Source organism: Oncorhynchus mykiss, chromosome 15, assembly GCF_057628025.1.
Source record: "Oncorhynchus mykiss isolate SJ-2025 chromosome 15, ASM5762802v1, whole genome shotgun sequence".
Lineage (NCBI taxonomy): Eukaryota > Metazoa > Chordata > Actinopteri > Salmoniformes > Salmonidae > Oncorhynchus > Oncorhynchus mykiss.
In genome coordinates, this window is record NC_143036.1 from 85687105 (window position 1) to 85708026 (window position 20922).

General features: G+C 46.1%; 1 protein-coding gene across 5 annotated transcripts in view; it reads right to left on the bottom strand.

Moving 5' to 3' along the window:
• Positions 1-20922, bottom strand: part of ptpro (protein tyrosine phosphatase receptor type O) — a 131893-nt gene that overhangs the window by 61858 nt on the left and 49113 nt on the right. For 3 of the 5 annotated variants that reach the window (XM_090201468.1, XM_090201467.1, XM_090201478.1), the window contains exons 3-8: positions 19715-19870; positions 13019-13171; positions 10934-11470; positions 6183-6344; positions 5658-5854; positions 2341-2461 (exon numbers count right to left, since the gene is read on the bottom strand). In XM_090201468.1, coding sequence (XP_090057594.1) covers positions 2341-2461; positions 5658-5854; positions 6183-6344; positions 10934-11470; positions 13019-13171; positions 19715-19870 — 1326 coding nt within the window. Of the gene's footprint in view, positions 1-2340; positions 2462-5657; positions 5855-6182; positions 6345-6735; positions 6770-10933; positions 11471-13018; positions 13172-19714; positions 19871-20117; positions 20150-20922 lie in introns of those variants that run through there. The other 2 variants (XM_090201469.1, XM_090201479.1) reach the window with 2 other exon arrangements.

Genomic DNA, 20922 nt, shown 5'->3' on the forward strand with positions numbered 1-20922 from the left:
TTAGAGACCAGCCCAGGTAGTATAGTGTCTGAGACCATGTCTATAATAACAGGTTAGAGACCAGCCCAGGTAGTATAGTGTCTGAGACCATGTCTATGATAACAGGTTAGAGACCAGCCCAGGTAGTATAGTGTCTGAGACCATGTCTATAATAACAAGTTAGAGACCAGCCCAGGTAGTATAGTGTCTGAGAGACCATGTCTATAATAACAGGTTAGAGACCAGCCCAGGTAGTATAGTGTCTGAGACCATGTCTATAATAACAGGTTAGAGACCAGCCCAGGTAGTATAGTGTCTGAGAGACCATGTCTATAATAACAGGTTAGAGACCAACCCAGGTAGTATAGTGTCTGAGACCATGTCTATAATAACAGGTTAGAGACCAGCCCAGGTAGTATAGTGTCTGAGACCATGTCTATAATAACAGGTTAGAGACCAGCCCAGGTAGTATAGTGTCTGAGACCATGTCTATAATAACAGGTTAGAGACCAGCCCAGGTAGTATAGTGTCTGAGACCATGTCTATAATAACAGGTTAGAGACCAGCCCAGGTAGTATAGTGTCTGAGACCATGTCTATAATAACAGGTCAGAGACCAGCCCAGGTAGTATAGTGTCTGAGACCATGTCTATAATAACAGGTTAGAGACCAGCCCAGGTAGTATAGTGTCTGAGAGACCATGTCTATAATAACAGGTTAGAGACCAGCCCAGGTAGTATAGTGTCTGAGACCATGTCTATAATAACAGGTTAGAGACCAGCCCAGGTAGTATAGTGTCTGAGAGACCAGGTCTATAATAACAGGTTAGAGACCAACCCAGGTAGTATAGTGTCTGAGACCATGTCTATAATAACAGGTTAGAGACCAGCCCAGGTAGTATAGTGTCTGAGACCAGGTCTATAATAACAGGTTAGAGACCAACCCAGGTAGTATAGTGTCTGAGACCATGTCTATAATAACAGGTTAGAGACCAGCCCAGGTAGTATAGTGTCTGAGACCATGTCTATAATAACAGGTTAGAGACCAGCCCAGGTAGTATAGTGTCTGAGACCAGGTCTATAATAACAGGTTAGAGACCAGCCCAGGTAGTATAGTGTCTGAGAGACCATGTCTATAATAACAGGTTAGAGACCAGCCCAGGTAGTATAGTGTCTGAGAGACCATGTCTATAATAACAGGTTAGAGACCAACCCAGGTAGTATAGTGTCTGAGACCATGTCTATAATAACAGGTCAGAGACCAGCCCAGGTAGTATAGTGTCTGAGAGACCAGGTCTATAATAACAGGTTAGAGACCAGCCCAGGTAGTATAGTGTCTGAGACCATGTCTATAATAACAAGTTAGAGACCAGCCCAGGTAGTATAGTGTCTGAGACCATGTCTATAATAACAGGTCAGAGACCAGCCCAGGTAGTATAGTGTCTGAGAGACCAGGTCTATAATAACAGGTTAGAGACCAGCCCAGGTAGTATAGTGTCTGAGACCATGTCTATAATAACAGGTTAGAGACCAGCCCAGGTAGTATAGTGTCTGAGACCATGTCTATGATAACAGGTTAGAGACCAGCCCAGGTAGTATAGTGTCTGAGACCATGTCTATAATAACAGGTTAGAGACCAGCCCAGGTAGTATAGTGTCTGAGACCATGTCTATAATAACAGGTTAGAGACCAGCCCAGGTAGTATAGTGTCTGAGACCAGGTCTATAATAACAGATTAGAGACCAGCCCAGGTAGTATAGTGTCTGAGACCAGGTCTATAATAACAGATTAGAGACCAGCCCAGGTAGTATAGTGTCTGAGACCATGTCTATAATAACAGGTTAGAGACCAACCCAGGTAGTATAGTGTCTGAGACCATGTCTATAATAACAGGTTAGAGACCAGCCCAGGTAGTATAGTGTCTGAGACCATGTCTATAATAACAGGTTAGAGACCAGCCCAGGTAGTATAGTGTCTGAGAGACCATGTCTATAATAACAGGTTAGAGACCAGCCCAGGTAGTATAGTGTCTGAGACCATGTCTATAATAACAGGTTAGAGACCAGCCCAGGTAGTATAGTGTCTGAGACCATGTCTATAATAACAGGTTAGAGACCAGCCCAGGTAGTATAGTGTCTGAGACCATGTCTATAATAACAGGTTAGAGACCAGCCCAGGTAGTATAGTGTCTGAGAGACCATGTCTATAATAACAGGTTAGAGACCAGCCCAGGTAGTATAGTGTCTGAGACCATGTCTATAATAACAGGTTAGAGACCAGCCCAGGTAGTATAGTGTCTGAGACCATGTCTATGATAACAGGTTAGAGACCAGCCCAGGTAGTATAGTGTCTGAGGGACTCACCGATGACTATGATAACAGGTTCGGAAGGAGGACTGATGAGAGGACCGTTAGTATGGTACACCACCACTCTGTACTGGGCACCTGGAGTCAGGTTGGACAGGATGTCACTGGTCGTGTTCTCCTGTAACCAATCACAGGACAGGAACAGGCATCAGGGTGGTTAGTGGTGATAGACTGTATCAGTATATTGATAGGTGGTTAGTGGTGATAGACTGTATCAGTATATTGATAGGTGGTGATAGACTGTATCAGTATATTGATAGGTGGTGATAGACTGTATCAGTATATTGATAGGTGGTTAGTGGTGATAGACTGTATCAGTATATTGATAGGTGGTGATAGACTGTATCAGTATATTGATAGGTGGTGATAGACTGTATCAGTATATTGATAAGTGGTGATAGACTGTATCAGTATATTGATAGGTGGTTAGTGGTGATAGACTGTATCAGTATATTGATAGGTGGTGATAGACTGTATCAGTATATTGATAGGTGGTTAGTGGTGATAGACTGTATCAGTATATTGATAGGTGGTGATAGACTGTATCAGTATATTGATAGGTGGTTAGTGGTGATAGACTGTATCAGTATATTGATAGGTGGTTAGTGGTGATAGACTGTATCAGTATATTGATAGGTGGTGATAGACTGTATCAGTATATTGATAGGTGGTGATAGACTGTATCAGTATATTGATAGGTGGTGATAGACTGTATCAGTATATTGATAGGTGGTTAGTGGTGATAGACTGTATCAGTATATTGATAGGTGGTTAGTGGTGATAGACTGTATCAGTATATTGATAGGTGGTGATAGACTGTATCAGTATATTGATAGGTGGTTAGTGGTGATAGACTGTATCAGTATATTGATAGGTGGTGATAGACTGTATCAGTATATTGATAGGTGGTTAGTGGTGATAGACTGTATCAGTATATTGATAGGTGGTGATAGACTGTATCAGTATATTGATAGGTGGTTAGTGGTGATAGACTGTATCAGTATATTGATAGGTGGTGATAGACTGTATCAGTATATTGATAGGTGGTTAGTGGTGATAGACTGTATCAGTATATTGATAGGTGGTGATAGACTGTATCAGTATATTGATAGGTGGTGATAGACTGTATCAGTATATTGATAGGTGGTGATAGACTGTATCAGTATATTGATAGGTGGTGATAGACTGTATCAGTATATTGATAGGTGGTTAGTGGTGATAGACTGTATCAGTATATTGATAGGTGGTGATAGACTGTATCAGTATATTGATAGGTGGAGATAGACTGTATCAGTATATTGATAGGTGGTTAGTGGTGATAGACTGTATCAGTATATTGATAGGTGGTTAGTGGTGATAGACTGTATCAGTATATTGATAGGTGGTGATAGACTGTATCAGTATATTGATAGGTGGTGATAGACTGTATCAGTATATTGATAGGTGGTTAGTGGTGATAGACTGTATCAGTATATTGATAGGTGGTGATAGACTGTATCAGTATATTGATAGGTGGAGATAGACTGTATCAGTATATTGATAGGTGGTTAGTGGTGATAGACTGTATCAGTATATTGATAGGTGGTTAGTGGTGATAGACTGTATCAGTATATTGATAGGTGGTGATAGACTGTATCAGTATATTGATAGGTGGTGATAGACTGTATCAGTATATTGATAGGTGGTGATAGACTGTATCAGTATATTGATAGGTGGTTAGTGGTGATAGACTGTATCAGTATATTGATAGGTGGTGATAGACTGTATCAGTATATTGATAGGTGGTTAGTGGTGATAGACTGTATCAGTATATTGATAGGTGGTGATAGACTGTATCAGTATATTGATAGGTGGTTAGTGGTGATAGACTGTATCAGTATATTGATAGGTGGTGATAGACTGTATCAGTATATTGATAGGTGAACATAACCGGCCATCAGTAAGGCTTACTTTTCCCATCTCAGTGTTTCCAATGTACTTCTGTTTAAAACACTAGCAGGTTGGGTATAAAGGGTTATGAACAGCTATGTAGACTAGTTATAAAGGGTTGTGACTGCTATGTAGACTAGTTATAAAGGGTTATGAACAGCTATGTAGACTATCAGGTTGGTTATAAAGGGTTGTGAACGGCTATGTAGACTATCAGGTTGGTTATAAAGGGTTGTGAACGGCTATGTAGACTAGTTATAAAGGGTTATGAACAGCTATGTAGACTATCAGGTTGGTTATAAAGGGTTGTGAAACAGCTATGTAGACTAGTTATAAAGGGTTATGAACAGCTATGTAGACTAGCAGGTTGGTTATAAAGGGTTATGAACAGCTATGTAGACTAGCAGGTTGGTTATAAAGGGTTATGAACAGCTATAGACTAGCAGGTTGGATATAAAGGGTTATGAACAGCTATGTAGACTAGTTATAAAGGGTTGTGAACAGCTATGTAGACTAGCAGGTTGGTTATAAAGGGTTGTGAAACAGCTATGTAGACTAGCAGGTTGGTTATAAAGGGTTGTGAACAGCTATGTAGACTAGCAGGTTGGTTATAAAGGGTTTTGAAACAGCTATGTAGACTATCAGGTTGGTTATAAAGGGTTGTGAAACAGCTATGTAGACTAGCAGGTTGGTTATAAAGGGTTGTGAACAGCTATGTAGACTAGTAGGTTGGATATAAAGGGTTATGAACAGCTATGTAGACTAGTTATAAAGGATTGTGAACAGCTATGTAGACTAGCAGGTTGGTTATAAAGGGTTGTGAACAGCTATGTAGACTATTAGGTTGGTTATAAAGGGTTATGAACAGCTATGTAGACTAGTTATAAAGGGTTATGAGCAGCTATGTAGACTAGCAGGTTGGATATAAAGGGTTGTGAACAGCTATAGACTAGCAGGTTGGTTATAAAGGGTTATGAACAGCTATAGATTAGCAGGTTGGTTATAAAGGGTTATGCACAGCTATAGACTAGCAGGTTGGTTATAAAGGGTTATGAACAGCTATGTAGACTAGTTATAAAGGGTTATGAACAGCTATGTAGACTAGCAGGTTGGATATAAAGGGTTGTGAACAGCTATGTAGACTAGTTATAAAGGGTTATGAACAGCTATGTAGACTAGTTATAAAGGGTTATGAACAGCTATGTAGACTAGCAGGTTGGTTATAAAGGGTTATGAAACAGCTATGTAGACTAGCAGGTTGGTTATAAAGGGTTATGAACAGCTATGTAGACTAGTTATAAAGGGTTATGAACAGCTATGTAGACTAGCAGGTTGGTTATAAAGGGTTATGAACAGCTATAGACTAGCAGGTTAGTTAGTCTTACCTCACTGCAGTATGTGTTCTCCATGCGTTGGCTGAGGCTGGGTCGGAGGCAGGTTAGGGACAGGACTGACACCAGGCTGCCGTTGTGGCTCTCAGAGGACAGGGCCCAGGACACCGCTGCAGTACTGGAGCCCAGCAGCCTGATACTGACACCCTGGGGCCGCTCCTGGGGCTGCTCCAGCACCTCTCCACTGGGGCCTGGGGCATTCAATGGTTGTTTTGGGGATTTATTGGACAATTAAAACAATTAAATACAGTAAAACACAGAATTTCAGAGTTAGGATTAGGGTCAGGGTCAGTGTTAGGGTCAGGGTTAGGGTCAGGGTTAGGGTCAGTGTTAGGGTTAGGATCAGGGTTAGGGTCAGTGTTTGGGTCAGGGTTAGGGTTAGGGTTAGGGTCAGGGTTAGGGTCAGGGTTAGGGTCAGGGTTAGGGTCAGGGTTAGGGTCAGGGTCAGTGTTAGGGTTAGGATCAGGGTTAGGGTCAGTGTTTGGGTCAGGGTTAGGGTCAGGGTCAGGCTATACATACTGAGATAGAAGGTGAGCCCTGTATACGCGGTGCTCTCCCTGGCCTCACAGTCTCCTGCAGAGCTCAGTGTGGTGACCTGGACTCTGTAGGTACCAGGCTCTGTCAGCTCCGTGAAGAACTCATGAGTGTTCTCATCCACCGTGGCCGTCTCTGTAGAGTTACCTGAGGACGGGGAGACAGGGCTCAGAGAGGTCGAAACAGCACAGGTCACAGCAGATACCATTCAGCTATTACCTTCATCTGACAACATAGGAGCCCTTACTACAGGAATAATGATCTAGGATCAGGACACAACAGATACCATTCAGCTATTACCTTCAGCTGACAACATAGGAGCCCAGGAATACTGATCTAGGATGAGGACACAACAGATACCATTCAGCTATTACCTTCAGCTGACAACATAGGAGCCCAGGAATACTGATCTAGGATCAGTCTTATTCATTATGATCTAAAAGGCAAAAAGTAATTCCAATATCAGCACTCCTTTTCTGAGAGTCTTTGTGAATGTGGTCTTGGTTCTCATTGACCACCGTAGTGGCCTTTAGCTTACCGTCTCTGTAGATGTAGACGTTGAACCTGTCGTATGTGGTTCTTATTGACCACCGTAGTGGCCTTTAGCTTACCGTCTCTGTAGATGTAGACGTTGAACCTATCGTATGTGGTTCTCATTGACCACCGTAGTGGCCTTTAGCTTACCGTCTCTGTAGATGTAGACGTTGAACCTGTCGTATGTGGTTCTCATTGACCACCGTAGTGGCCTTCAGCTTACCGTCTCTGTAGATGTAGACGTTGAACCTGTCGTATGTGGTTCTCATTGACCACCGTAGTGGCCTTCAGCTTACCGTCTCTGTAGATGTAGACGTTGAACCTATCGTATGTGGTTCTCATTGACCACCGTAGTGGCCTTTAGCTTACCGTCTCTGTAGATGTAGACGTTGAACCTGTCGTATGTGGTTCTCATTGACCACCGTAGTGGCCTTTAGCTTACCGTCTCTGTAGATGTAGACGTTGAACCTGTCGTATGTGGTTCTCATTGACCACCGTAGTGGCCTTCAGCTTACCGTCTCTGTAGATGTAGACGTTGAACCTGTCGTATGTGGTTCTCATTGACCACCGTAGTGGCCTTCAGCTTACCGTCTCTGTAGATGTAGACGTTGAACCTATCGTATGTGGTTCTTATTGACCACCGTAGTGGCCTTTAGCTTACCGTCTCTGTAGATGTAGACGTTGAACCTGTCGTATGTGGTTCTTATTGACCACCGTAGTGGCCTTTAGCTTACCGTCTCTGTAGATGTAGACGTTGAACCTGTCGTATGTGGTTCTTATTGACCACCGTAGTGGCCTTTAGCTTACCGTCTCTGTAGATGTAGACGTTGAACCTGTCGTATGTGGTTCTTATTGACCACCGTAGTGGCCTTCAGCTTACCGTCTCTGTAGATGTAGACGTTGAACCTGTCGTATGTGGTTCTTATTGACCACCGTAGTGGCCTTTAGCTTACTGTCTCTGTAGATGTAGACGTTGAACCTGTCGTATGTGGTTCTTATTGACCACCGTAGTGGCCTTCAGCTTACCGTCTCTGTAGATGTAGACGTTGAACCTGTCGTATGTGGTTCTTATTGACCACCGTAGTGGCCTTTAGCTTACCGTCTCTGTAGATGTAGACGTTGAACCTGTCGTATGTGGTTCTTATTGACCACCGTAGTGGCCTTCAGCTTACCGTCTCTGTAGATGTAGACGTTGAACCTGTCGTATGTGGTTCTTATTGACCACCGTAGTGGCCTTTAGCTTACCGTCTCTGTAGATGTAGACGTTGAACCTGTCGTATGTGGTTCTCATTGACCACCGTAGTGGCCTTTAGCTTACCGTCTCTGTAGATGTAGACGTTGAACCTGTCGTATGTGGTTCTTATTGACCACCGTAGTGGCCTTTAGCTTACCGTCTCTGTAGATGTAGACGTTGAACCTGTCGTATGTGGTTCTTATTGACCACCGTAGTGGCCTGTAGCTTACCGTCTCTGTAGATGTAGACGTTGAACCTGTCGTATGTGGTTCTTATTGACCACCGTAGTGGCCTTTAGCTTACCGTCTCTGTAGATGTAGACGTTGAACCTATCGTATGTGGTTCTTATTGACCACCGTAGTGGCCTTCAGCTTACCGTCTCTGTAGATGTAGACGTTGAACCTGTCGTATGTGGTTCTTATTGACCACCGTAGTGGCCTTTAGCTTACCGTCTCTGTAGACGTTGAACCTGTCGTATGTGGTTCTTATTGACCACCGTAGTGGCCTTTAGCTTACCGTCTCTGTAGACATTGAACCTGTCGTATGTGGTTCTTATTGACCACCGTAGTGGCCTTTAGCTTACTGTCTCTGTAGATGTAGACGTTGAACCTGTCGTATGTGGTTCTTATTGACCACCGTAGTGGCCTTTAGCTTACTGTCTCTGTAGATGTAGACGTTGAACCTGTCGTATGTGGTTCTTATTGACCACCGTAGTGGCCTTCAGCTTACCGTCTCTGTAGACGTTGAACCTGTCGTATGTGGTTCTTATTGACCACCGTAGTGGCCTTTAGCTTACTGTCTCTGTAGATGTAGACGTTGAACCTGTCGTATGTGGTTCTTATTGACCACCGTAGTGGCCTTTAGCTTACCGTCTCTGTAGATGTAGACGTTGAACCTGTCGTATGTGGTTCTTATTGACCACCGTAGTGGCCTTTAGCTTACCGTCTCTGTAGATGTAGACGTTGAACCTGTCGTATGTGGTTCTTATTGACCACCGTAGTGGCCTTTAGCTTACCGTCTCTGTAGACGTTGAACCTGTCGTACGTGGTTCTTATTGACCACCGTAGTGGCCTTTAGCTTACTGTCTCTGTAGATGTAGACGTTGAACCTGTCGTATGTGGTTCTTATTGACCACCGTAGTGGCCTTTAGCTTACTGTCTCTGTAGATGTAGACGTTGAACCTGTCGTATGTGGTTCTTATTGACCACCGTAGTGGCCTTCAGCTTACCGTCTCTGTAGACGTTGAACCTGTCGTATGTGGTTCTTATTGACCACCGTAGTGGCCTTTAGCTTACTGTCTCTGTAGATGTAGACGTTGAACCTGTCGTATGTGGTTCTTATTGACCACCGTAGTGGCCTTTAGCTTACCGTCTCTGTAGATGTAGACGTTGAACCTGTCGTATGTGGTTCTTATTGACCACCGTAGTGGCCTTTAGCTTACCGTCTCTGTAGATGTAGACGTTGAACCTGTCGTATGTGGTTCTTATTGACCACCGTAGTGGCCTTTAGCTTACCGTCTCTGTAGATGTAGACGTTGAACCTGTCGTATGTGGTTCTTATTGACCACCGTAGTGGCCTTTAGCTTACCGTCTCTGTAGATGTAGACGTTGAACCTGTCGTATGTGGTTCTTATTGACCACCGTAGTGGCCTTTAGCTTACCGTCTCTGTAGATGTAGACGTTGAACCTGTCGTATGTGGTTCTTATTGACCACCGTAGTGGCCTTTAGCTTACCGTCTCTGTAGATGTAGACGTTGAACCTGTCGTATGTGGTTCTTATTGACCACCGTAGTGGCCTTTAGCTTACCGTCTCTGTAGATGTAGACGTTGAACCTGTCGTATGTGGTTCTTATTGACCACCGTAGTGGCCTTCAGCTTACCGTCTCTGTAGACGTTGAACCTGTCGTATGTGGTTCTTATTGACCACCGTAGTGGCCTTTAGCTTACTGTCTCTGTAGATGTAGACGTTGAACCTGTCGTATGTGGTTCTTATTGACCACCGTAGTGGCCTTTAGCTTACCGTCTCTGTAGATGTAGACGTTGAACCTGTCGTATGTGGTTCTTATTGACCACCGTAGTGGCCTTTAGCTTACCGTCTCTGTAGATGTAGACGTTGAACCTGTCGTATGTGGTTCTTATTGACCACCGTAGTGGCCTTTAGCTTACCGTCTCTGTAGATGTAGACGTTGAACCTGTCGTATGTGGTTCTTATTGACCACCGTAGTGGCCTTTAGCTTACCGTCTCTGTAGATGTAGACGTTGAACCTGTCGTATGTGGTTCTTATTGACCACCGTAGTGGCCTTTAGCTTACCGTCTCTGTAGATGTAGACGTTGAACCTGTCGTATGTGGTTCTTATTGACCACCGTAGTGGCCTTTAGCTTACTGTCTCTGTAGATGTAGACGTTGAACCTGTCGTATGTGGTTCTTATTGACCACCGTAGTGGCCTTTAGCTTACCGTCTCTGTAGATGTAGACGTTGAACCTGTCGTATGTGGTTCTTATTGACCACCGTAGTGGCCTTCAGCTTACCGTCTCTGTAGATGTAGACGTTGAACCTGTCGTATGTGGTTCTTATTGACCACCGTAGTGGCCTTCAGCTTACCGTCTCTGTAGATGTAGACGTTGAACCTGTCGTATGTGGTTCTCATTGACCACCGTAGTGGCCTTTAGCTTACCGTCTCTGTAGATGTAGACGTTGAACCTGTCGTATGTGGTTCTTATTGACCACCGTAGTGGCCTTTAGCTTACCGTCTCTGTAGATGTAGACGTTGAACCTGTCGTATGTGGTTCTTATTGACCACCGTAGTGGCCTTTAGCTTACCGTCTCTGTAGATGTAGACGTTGAACCTGTCGTATGTGGTTCTTATTGACCACCGTAGTGGCCTTTAGCTTACCGTCTCTGTAGATGTAGACGTTGAACCTGTCGTTTGTGGTTCTTATTGACCACCGTAGTGGCCTTTAGCTTACCGTCTCTGTAGATGTAGACGTTGAACCCGTCGTATGTGGTGGGGGGTCGGGGGGGTAGCCAGCGTAGCTCCAGCAGTATGGGGGGAAAGCGAGTGGGGGTGACGGAGATCTCTGGAGGCAGGCTCATGGCAGAGCCCGGCTCATTGGAGTCCTCATACTCTGGGACCACCGCGTTCACAAACTCCTCCTCTCCATCCGTAGGGGAGGGACTACCGTAGGGCTCCGGCCAATAGGGCTGCGTGGCGGTCTCTTCTTCTGTGTTGTTAGTGTTAGAGATAGAGGTGGCATAGCCTGTCGAGCTGTTGAAGCCCTGAGGGGCGGAGCTGTAGGAGACCTGGGTGGTTCCGCCCACCACCTCCTCTGAGATCACTTCCTGTATCTCCTGGTTCTCCTGTAATTCCTGTTCCTCTATGAGGGGGACATCCCGCGCCCGCCGGAGCGTGTCCTGGGTCACCTCGGAGCTAGGGACCCCCCCTGGTAGCACCCTCTGGCTGAGTGGTACGATCTTATGGGAGATGTTGAGGGGAGGGTTGGGCACTGCAGTGAAACACAAACATTAGTATTAGTTTGCCATCTCCATAGAAATGCTGTTACTAGTGACTAGGGGCGGCAGCGTAGCCTAGTGGTTAGAGTGTTGGACTAGTAACCGAAAGGTTGCAAGTTTGAATCCCTGAAAGGTACAAATCTGTCCTTCTGTCCTTCTGAATGTGTTCTTAACTGACTTGCCTAGTTAAGTAAAGGTAACATAAATACAAAGTTCAATAACAACCTGACTGGTTCAATAACGTTCTCATGGGGGATGTAGTTAGTTACCTGTCCTGTGGGGTATGTAGTATCTACCTGTCCTGTGTTGTGGGGTATATAGTTAGTTACCTGTCCTGTGTTGTGGGGTATGTAGTTAGTTACCTGTCCTGTGGGGTATATAGTATCTACCTGTCCTGTGTTGCCGGGACTCATGGGGTATGTAGTTAGTTACCTGTCCTGTGTTGCCCGGACTCATGGGGTATGTAGTTAGTTACCTGTCCTGTGTTGCCGGGACTCATGGGGTATGTAGTTAGTTACCTGTGTTGTGTTGCCGGGACTCATGGGGTATGTAGTTAGTTACCTGTCCTGTGTTGCCGGGACTCATGGGGTATGTAGTTAGTTACCTGTCCTGTGTTGCCGGGACTCATGGGGTATGTAGTTAGTTACCTGTCCTGTGTTGCCGGGACTCATGGGGTATGTAGTTAGATACCTGTCCTGTGTTGCCAGGACTCATGGGGTATGTAGTTAGTTACCTGTCCAGTGTTGCCAGGACTCATGGGGTATGTAGTTAGTTACCTGTCCTGTGGGGTATATAGTATCTACCTGTCCTGTGTTGCCGGGGTTCATGGGTATATAGTATCTACCTGTCCTGTGTTGCCGGGGTTCATGGGTATATAGTATCTACCTGTCCTGTGTTGCCGGGGTTCATGGGTATATAGTATCTACCTGTCCTGTGTTGCCGGGGTTCATTGGTATATAGTATCTACCTGTCCTGTGTTGCCGGGGTTCATGGGTATATAGTATCTACCTGTCCTGTGTTGCTGGGGTTCATGGGTATATAGTATCTACCTGTCCTGTGTTGCCGGGGTTCATGGGTATATAGTATCTACCTGTCCTGTGTTGCCGGGGTTCATGGGTATATAGTATCTACCTGTCCTGTGTTGCCGGGGTTCATGGGTATATAGTATCTACCTGTCCTGTGTTGCTGGGGTTCATGGGTATATAGTATCTACCTGTCCTGTGTTGCTGGGGTTCATGGGTATATAGTATCTACCTGTCCTGTGTTGCCGGGGTTCATGGGTATATAGTATCTACCTGTCCTGTGTTGCTGGGGTTCATGGGTATATAGTAGCTACCTGTCCTGTGTTGCCGGGGTTCATGGGTATATAGTATCTACCTGTCCTGTGTTGCTGGGGTTCATGGGTATATAGTATCTACCTGTCCTGTGTTGCTGGGGTTCATGGGTATATAGTATCTACCTGTCCTGTGTTGCCGGGGTTCATGGGTATATAGTATCTACCTGTCCTGTGTTGCTGGGGTTCATGGGTATATAGTAGCTACCTGTTCTGTGTTGCCGGGGTTCATGGGTCAGGTCACTGCGTCGGACCAGTGTGGTTCTGTTGACTGTAGCTTCAGAGATCAGCTGGAAGGAGATGTTGCTGTAACACGTCCCAGGGAGCCAGTGTTTAAACACAGTCTTTCCCTTATAGAAGTCTAGAACACAGAACAGTCTTTCCTTTATAGAGGTCTAGAACACAGAACAGTCTTTCCTTTATAGAGGTCTAGAACACAGAACAGTCTTTCCCTTATAGAAGTCTAGAACACAGAACAGTCTTTCCTTTATAGAGGTCTAGAACACAGAACAGTCTTTCCTTTATAGAGGTCTAGAACACAGAACAGTCTTTCCCTTATAGAAGTCTAGAACACAGAACAGTCTTTCCTTTATAGAGGTCTAGAACACAGAACAGTCTTTCCTTTATAGAGGTCTAGAACACAGAACAGTCTTTCCCTTATTGAAGTCTAGAACACAGAACAGTCTTTCCTTTATAGAGGTCTAGAACACAGAACAGTCTTTCCCTTATAGAAGTCTAGAACACAGAACAGTCTTTCCCTTATAGAAGTCTAGAACACAGAACAGTCTTTCCTTCATAGAGGTCTAGAACACAGAACAGTCTTTCCCTTATAGAAGTCTAGAACACAGAACAGTCTTTCCTTTATAGAGGTCTAGAAAACAGAACAGTCTTTCCCTTATAGAAGTCTAGAACACAGAACAGTCTTTCCCTTATAGAAGTCTAGAACACAGAACAGTCTTACCTTTATAGAGGTCTAGAACACAGAACAGTCTTTCCCTTATAGAGGTCTAGAACACAGAACAGTCTTTCCTTCATAGAAGTCTAGAACACAGAACAGTCTTTCCCTTATAGAAGTCTAGAACACAGAACAGTCTTTCCTTTATAGAGGTCTAGAACACAGAAAAGTCTTCCCTTTATAAATCAAATCAAATCAAATCAAATTGTATTTGTCACATACACATGGTTAGCAGATACCATGCTTCTAGTTCCGACAATGCAGTAATAACAAGTAATCTAACTAACAATTCCAAAACTACTGTCTTGTACACAGTGTAAGGGGATAAAGAATATGTACATAAGGATATATGAATGAGTGATGGTACAGAGCAGCATAGGCAAGATACAGTAGATGGTATCGAGTACAGTATGTACAAATGAGATGAGTATGTAAACAAAGTGGCATAGTTTAAAATGGCTAGTGATACATGTATTACATAAGGATACAGTCGATGATATAGAGTACAGTATATACGTATGCATATGAGATGAATAATGTAGGGTAAGTAACATTATATAAGGTAGCATTGTTTAAAGTGGCTAGTGATATATTTACATCATTTCCCATCAATTCCCATTATTAAAGTGGCTGGAGTTGAGTCAGTGTGTTGGCAGCAGCCACTCAATGTTAGTGGTGGCTGTTTAACAGTCTGATGGCCTTGAGATAGAAGCTGTTTTTCAGTCTCTCGGTCCCAGCTTTGATGCACCTGTACTGACCTCGCCTTCTGGATGATAGCGGGGTGAACAGGCAGTGGCTCGGGTGGTTGATGTCCTTGATGATCTTTATGGCCTTCCTGTGACATCAGGTGGTGTAGGTGTCCTGGAGGGCAGGTAGTTTGCCCCCGGTGATGCGTTGTGCAGACCTCACTACCCTCTGGAGAGCCTTACGGTTGAGGGCGGTGCAGTTGCCATACCAGGCGGTGATACAGCCCGCCAGGATGCTCTCGATTGTGCATCTGTAGAAGTTTGTGAGTGCTTTTGATGACAAGCCGAATTTCTTCAGCCTCCTGAGGTTGAAGAGGTGCTGCTGCGCCTTCTTCACGATGCTGTCTGTGTGAGTGGACCAATTCAGTTTGTCTGTGATGTGTATGCCGAGGAACTTAAAACTTGCTACCCTCTCCACTACTGTTCCATCGATGTGGATAGGGGGGTGTTCCCTCTGCTGTTTCCTGAAGTCCACAATCATCTCCTTAGTTTTGTTGACGTTGAGTGTGAGGTTATTTTCCTGACACCACACTCGGAGGGCCCTCACCTCCTCCCTGTAGGCCGTCTCGTCGTTGTTGGTAATCAAGCCTACCACTGTTGTGTCGTCCGCAAACTTGATGATTGAGTTGGAGGCGTGCGTGGCCACGCAGTCGTGGGTGAACAGGGAGTACAGGAGAGGGCTCAGAACGCACCCTTGTGGGGCCCCAGTGTTGAGGATCAGTGGGGAGGAGATGTTGTTGCCTACCCTCACCACCTGGGGGCGGCCCGTCAGGAAGTCCAGTACCCAGTTGCACAGGGCGGGGTCGAGACCCAGGGTCTCGAGCTTGATGACGAGCTTGGAGGGTACTATGGTGTTGAATGCCGAGCTGTAGTCGATGAACAGCATTCTCACATAGGTATTCCTCTTGTCCAGATGGGTTAGGGCAGTGTGCAGTGTGGTTGAGATTGCATCGTCTGTGGACCTATTTGGGCGGTAAGCAAATTGGAGTGGGTCTAGGGTGTCAGGTAGGGTGGAGGTGATATGGTCCTTGACTAGTCTCTCAAAGCACTTCATGATGACGGATGTGAGTGCTACGGGGCGGTAGTCGTTTAGCTCAGTTACCTTAGCTTTCTTGGGAACAGGAACAATGGTGGCCCTCTTGAAGCATGTGGGAACAGCAGACTGGTATAGGGATTGATTGAATATGTCCGTAAACACACCGGCCAGCTGGTCTGCGCATGCTCTGAGGGCGCGGCTGGGGATGCCGTCTGGGCCTGCAGCCTTGCGAGGGTTAACACGTTTAAATGTCTTACTCACCTCGGCTGCAGTGAAGGAGAGACCGCATGTTTTCGTTGCAGGCCGTGTCAGTGGCACTGTATTGTCCTCGAAGCGGGCAAAAAAGTTATTTAGTCTGCCTGGGAGCAAGACATCCTGGTCCGTGACTGGGCTGGATTTCTTCCTGTAGTCCGTGATTGACTGTAGACCCTGCCACATGCCTCTTGTGTCTGAGCCGTTGAATTGAGATTCTACTTTGTCTCTGTACTGGCGCTTAGCTTGTTTGATAGCCTTGCGGAGGGAATAGCTGCACTGTTTGTATTCGGTCATGTTACCAGACACCTTGCCCTGATTAAAAGCAGTGGTTCGCGCTTTCAGTTTCACACGAATGCTGCCATCAATCCACGGTTTCTGGTTAGGGAATGTTTTAATCGTTGCTATGGGAACGACATCTTCAACGCACGTTCTAATGAACTCGCACACCGAATCAGCGTATTCGTCAATGTTGTTATCTGACGCAATACGAAACATCTCCCAGTCCACGTGATGGAAGCAGTCTTGGAGTGTGGAGTCAGCTTGGTCGGACCAGCGTTGGACAGACCTCAGCGTGGGAGCCTCTTGTTTTAGTTTCTGTCTGTAGGCAGGGATCAACAAAATGGAGTTGTGGTCAGCTTTTCCGAAAGGGGGGCGGGGCAGGGCCTTATATGCGTCGCGGAAGATAGAATAACAATGATCCAAGGTCTTTCCACCTCTGGTTGCGCAATCGATATGCTGATAAAATTTAGGGAGTCTTGTTTTCAGATTAGCCTTGTTAAAATCCCCAGCTACAATGAATGCATCCTCCGGATAAATCGTTTCCAGTTTGCAGAGAGTTAAATAAAGTTTGTTCAGAGCCATCGATGTGTCTGCTTGGGGGGGATATATACGGATGTGATTATAATCGAAGAGAATTCTCTTGGTAGATAATGCGGTCTACACTTGATCTAAATCAGGTGAACAGAAGGATTTGAGTTCCTGTATGTTTCTTTCATCACACCATGTCACGTTGGCCATGAGGCATACGCCCCCGCCCCTCTTCTTACCAGAAAGATGTTTGTTTCTGTCAGCGCGATGCGTGGAGAAACCCGTTGGCTGCACCGCTTCGGATAGAGTCTCTCCAGTGAGCCATGTTTCAGTGAAGCAAAGGACGTTACAGTCTCTGATGTCCCTCTGGAATGCTACCCTTGCTCGGATTTCATCAACCTTGTTGTCAAGAGACTGGACATTGGCAAGAAGAATGCTAGGGAGTGGTGCACGGTGTGCCCGTCTCCGGAGTCTGACCAGAAGACCGCCTCGTTTCCCTCTCTTTCGGAGTCGTTTTTTTGGGTCGCTGCATAGGATCCACTCCGTTGTCCTGTTTGTAAGGCAGAACACAGGATCCGCGTCGCGAAAAACATATTCTTGGTCGTACTGATGGTGAGTTGATGCTGATCTTATATTCAGTAGTTCTTCTCGACTGTATGTAATGAAACCTAAAATGAGCTGGGGTACTAATGTAAGAAATAACACGTAAAAAAACAAAAAACTGCATAGTTTCCTAGGAACGCGAAGCGAGGCGGCCATCTCTGTCGGCGCCGGAAGTCTAGAACACAGAAGATGATGGTATGATTTATAGAAATCTATAACATAGAACATAACAGTCTGCTTTATATAAATTTGAGGACAGAACACATAACTCTTCAACTTGTGTCTGTGAACAAGAAACATTGAAGTCTGATCGGTGGGCCTGCCCCCAAACATGACCTAATACAGACCTGCTCAACTCAGTCGATCCAACTCAAATAAGTCAACGCTGAACTGTCCAGAACGGGCTAGTCAGCTACACCTGTTGTTCCAGTCTGTCCAGAACGGGCTAGTCAGCTACACCTGTTGTTCCAGTCTGTCCAGAACGGGCTAGTAAGCTACACCTGTTGTTCCAGTCTGTCCAGAACGGGCTAGTAAGCTACACCTGTTGTTCCAGTCTGCCCAGAACGGGCTAGTCAGCTACACCTGTTGTTCCAGTCTGCCCAGAATGGGCTAGTCAGCTACACCTGTGTTTCCAGTCTGTCCAGAGCAGGCTAGTCAGCTACACCTGTTGTTCAAGTATGTCCAAAACAGGCTAGTCAGCTACACCTGTTGTTCCAGTCTGTCCAGAACGGGCTAGTTAGCTACACCTGTTGTTCCAGTCTGTCCAGAACGGGCTAGTCAGCTACACCTGTTGTTCCAGTCTGTCCAGAATGGGCTAGTCAGCTACACCTGTTGTTCCAGTCTGTCCAGAACGGGCTAGTCAGCTACACCTGTTGTTCCAGTCTGTCCAGAACGGGCTAGTCAGCTTCACCTGTTGTTACAGTCTGTCCAGAACGGGCTAGTCAGCTACACATGTTGTTCCAGTCTGTCCAGAACGGGCTAGTCAGCTACACCTGTTGTTCCAGTCTGTCCAGAACGGGCTAGTCAGCTACACCTGTTGTTCTAGTCTGCCCAGAACGGGCTAGTCAGCTACACCTGTTGTTCCAGTCTGTCCAGAACGGGCTAGTCAGCTACACCTGTTGTTCCAGTCTGTCCAGAACGGGCTAGTCAGCTACACCTGTTGTTCCAGTCTGTCCAGAACGGGCTAGTCAGCTACACCTGTTGTTCCAGTCTGTCCAGAACGGGCTAGTCAGCTACACCTGTTGTTCCAGTCTGTCCAGAACGGGCTAGTCAGCTACACCTGTTGTTCCAGTCTGTCCAGAACGGGCTAGTCAGCTACACCTGTTGTTCCAGTCTGTCCAGAACGGGCTAGTCAGCTACACCTGTTGTTCCAGTCTGTCCAGAACGGGCTAGTCAGCTACACCTGTTGTTCCAGTCTGTCCAGAACGGGCTAGTCAGCTACACCTGTGTTTCCAGTCTGTCCAAAACAGGCTAGTCAGCTACACCTGTTGTTCCAGTCTGTCCAGAACGGGCTAGTCAGCTACACCTGTTGTTCCAGTCTGTCCAGAACGGGCTAGTCAGCTACACCTGTTGTTCCAGTCTGTCCAGAACGGGCTAGTCAGCTATACCTGTTGTTCCAGTCTGTCCAGAACGGGCTAGTCAGCTACACCTGTTGTTCCAGTCTGTCCAGAACGGGCTAGTCAGCTACACCTGTTGTTCCAGTCTGTCCAGAACGGGCTAGTAAGCTACACCTGTTGTTCCAGTCTGCCCAGAACGGGCTAGTCAGCTACACCTGTTGTTCCAGTCTGCCCAGAACGGGCTAGTCAGCTACACCTGTGTTTCCAGTCTGTCCAGAACAGGCTAGTCAGCTACACCTGTTGTTCAAGTATGTCCAAAACAGGCTAGTCAGCTACACCTGTTGTTCCAGTCTGTCCAGAACGGGCTAGTTAGCTACACCTGTTGTTCCAGTCTGTCCAGAACAGGCTAGTCAGCTACACCTGTTGTTCCAGTCTGTCCAGAACGGGCTAGTCAGCTACACCTGTTGTTCCAGTCTGTCCAGAACGGGCTAGTCAGCTACACCTGTTGTTCCAGTCTGTCCAGAACGGGCTAGTCAGCTTCACCTGTTGTTACAGTCTGTCCAGAACGGGCTAGTCAGCTACACATGTTGTTCCAGTCTGTCCAGAACGGGCTAGTCAGCTACACCTGTTGTTCCAGTCTGTCCAGAACGGGCTAGTCAGCTACACCTGTTGTTCCAGTCTGCCCAGAACGGGCTAGTCAGCTACACCTGTTGTTACAGTCTGTCCAGAACGGGCTAGTCAGCTACACATGTTGTTCCAGTCTGTCCAGAACGGGCTAGTAAGCTACACCTGTTGTTCCAGTCTGTCCAGAACGGGCTAGTCAGCTACACCTGTTGTTCCAGTCTGCCCAGAACGGGCTAGTCAGCTACACCTGTTGTTCCAGTCTGTCCAGAACGGGCTAGTCAGCTACACCTGTTGTTCCAGTCTGTCCAGTCAGAGGCCTCACCTTTATAGAGCATGGATCTCTGCTCCCGGCCCTCTGCGTAGCTGATGTTGACCCGACTGAAGACGTTGTTCTCTGGGGAGCTGATCTCAAACACCACACCTGTCTCTGGAGCCTCTGGGTAGTCTGTGATCACAACACTGTCCACCGGACGCGGCTCTGCAGGGGGACAGACGGACAACAGATACACCATCAGGCCTGACTGACTACCTGGTCAGGGGCACAACAACCACCACAACCTCCACAGTGAAGAATGGGAAATAAATAGAGAGATGACTAACAAACACAACAAGTCAAGCACATAGTGTATCTATGAGAGAACAAAGACTGATCTAAAGCAAACTCTATTGAGCTGGATTCAGGACAGTTGGACTTGGACCAGGTCTTCCCCTGTTTGAAAACTTACTGGTGAGAACAGATATAGTCTGGATGGACTTGGACCAGTCTGAATACTTACTGGTGAGAACAGATATAGTCTGGATGGACTTGGACCAGTCTGAATATATACTGGTGAGGACAGATATAGTCTGGATGGACTTGGACCAGGTCTTCCCCTGTCTGAATACTTACTGGTGAGAACAGATATAGTCTGGATGGACTTGGACCAGTCTGAATATTTACTGGTGAGAACAGATATAGTCTGGATGGACTTGGACCAGGTCTACCCCTGTCTGAATACTTACTGGTGAGAACAGATATAGTCTGGATGGACTTGGACCAGTCTGAATACTTACTGGTGAGAACAGATATAGTCTGGATGGACTTGGACCAGTCTGAATACTTACTGGTGAGGACAGATATAGTCTGGATGGACTTGGACCAGGTCTTCCCCTGTCTGAATACTTACTGGTGAGGACAGATATAGTCTGGATGGACTTGGACCTGTCTGAATACTTACTGGTGAGAACAGATATAGTCTGGATGGACTTGGACCTGTCTAAATACTTACTGGTGAGGACAGATATAGTCTGGATGGACTTGGACCAGTCTGAATAGTTACTGGTGAGGACAGATATAGTCTGGATGGACTTGGACCTGTCTGAATACTTACTGGTGAGAACAGATATAGTCTGGATGGACTTGGACCAGTCTGAATACTTACTGGTGAGAACAGATACAGTCTGGATGGACTTGGACCAGGTCTTCCCCTGTCTGAATACTTACTGGTGAGAACAGATATAGTCTGGATGGACTTGGACCAGTCTGAATAC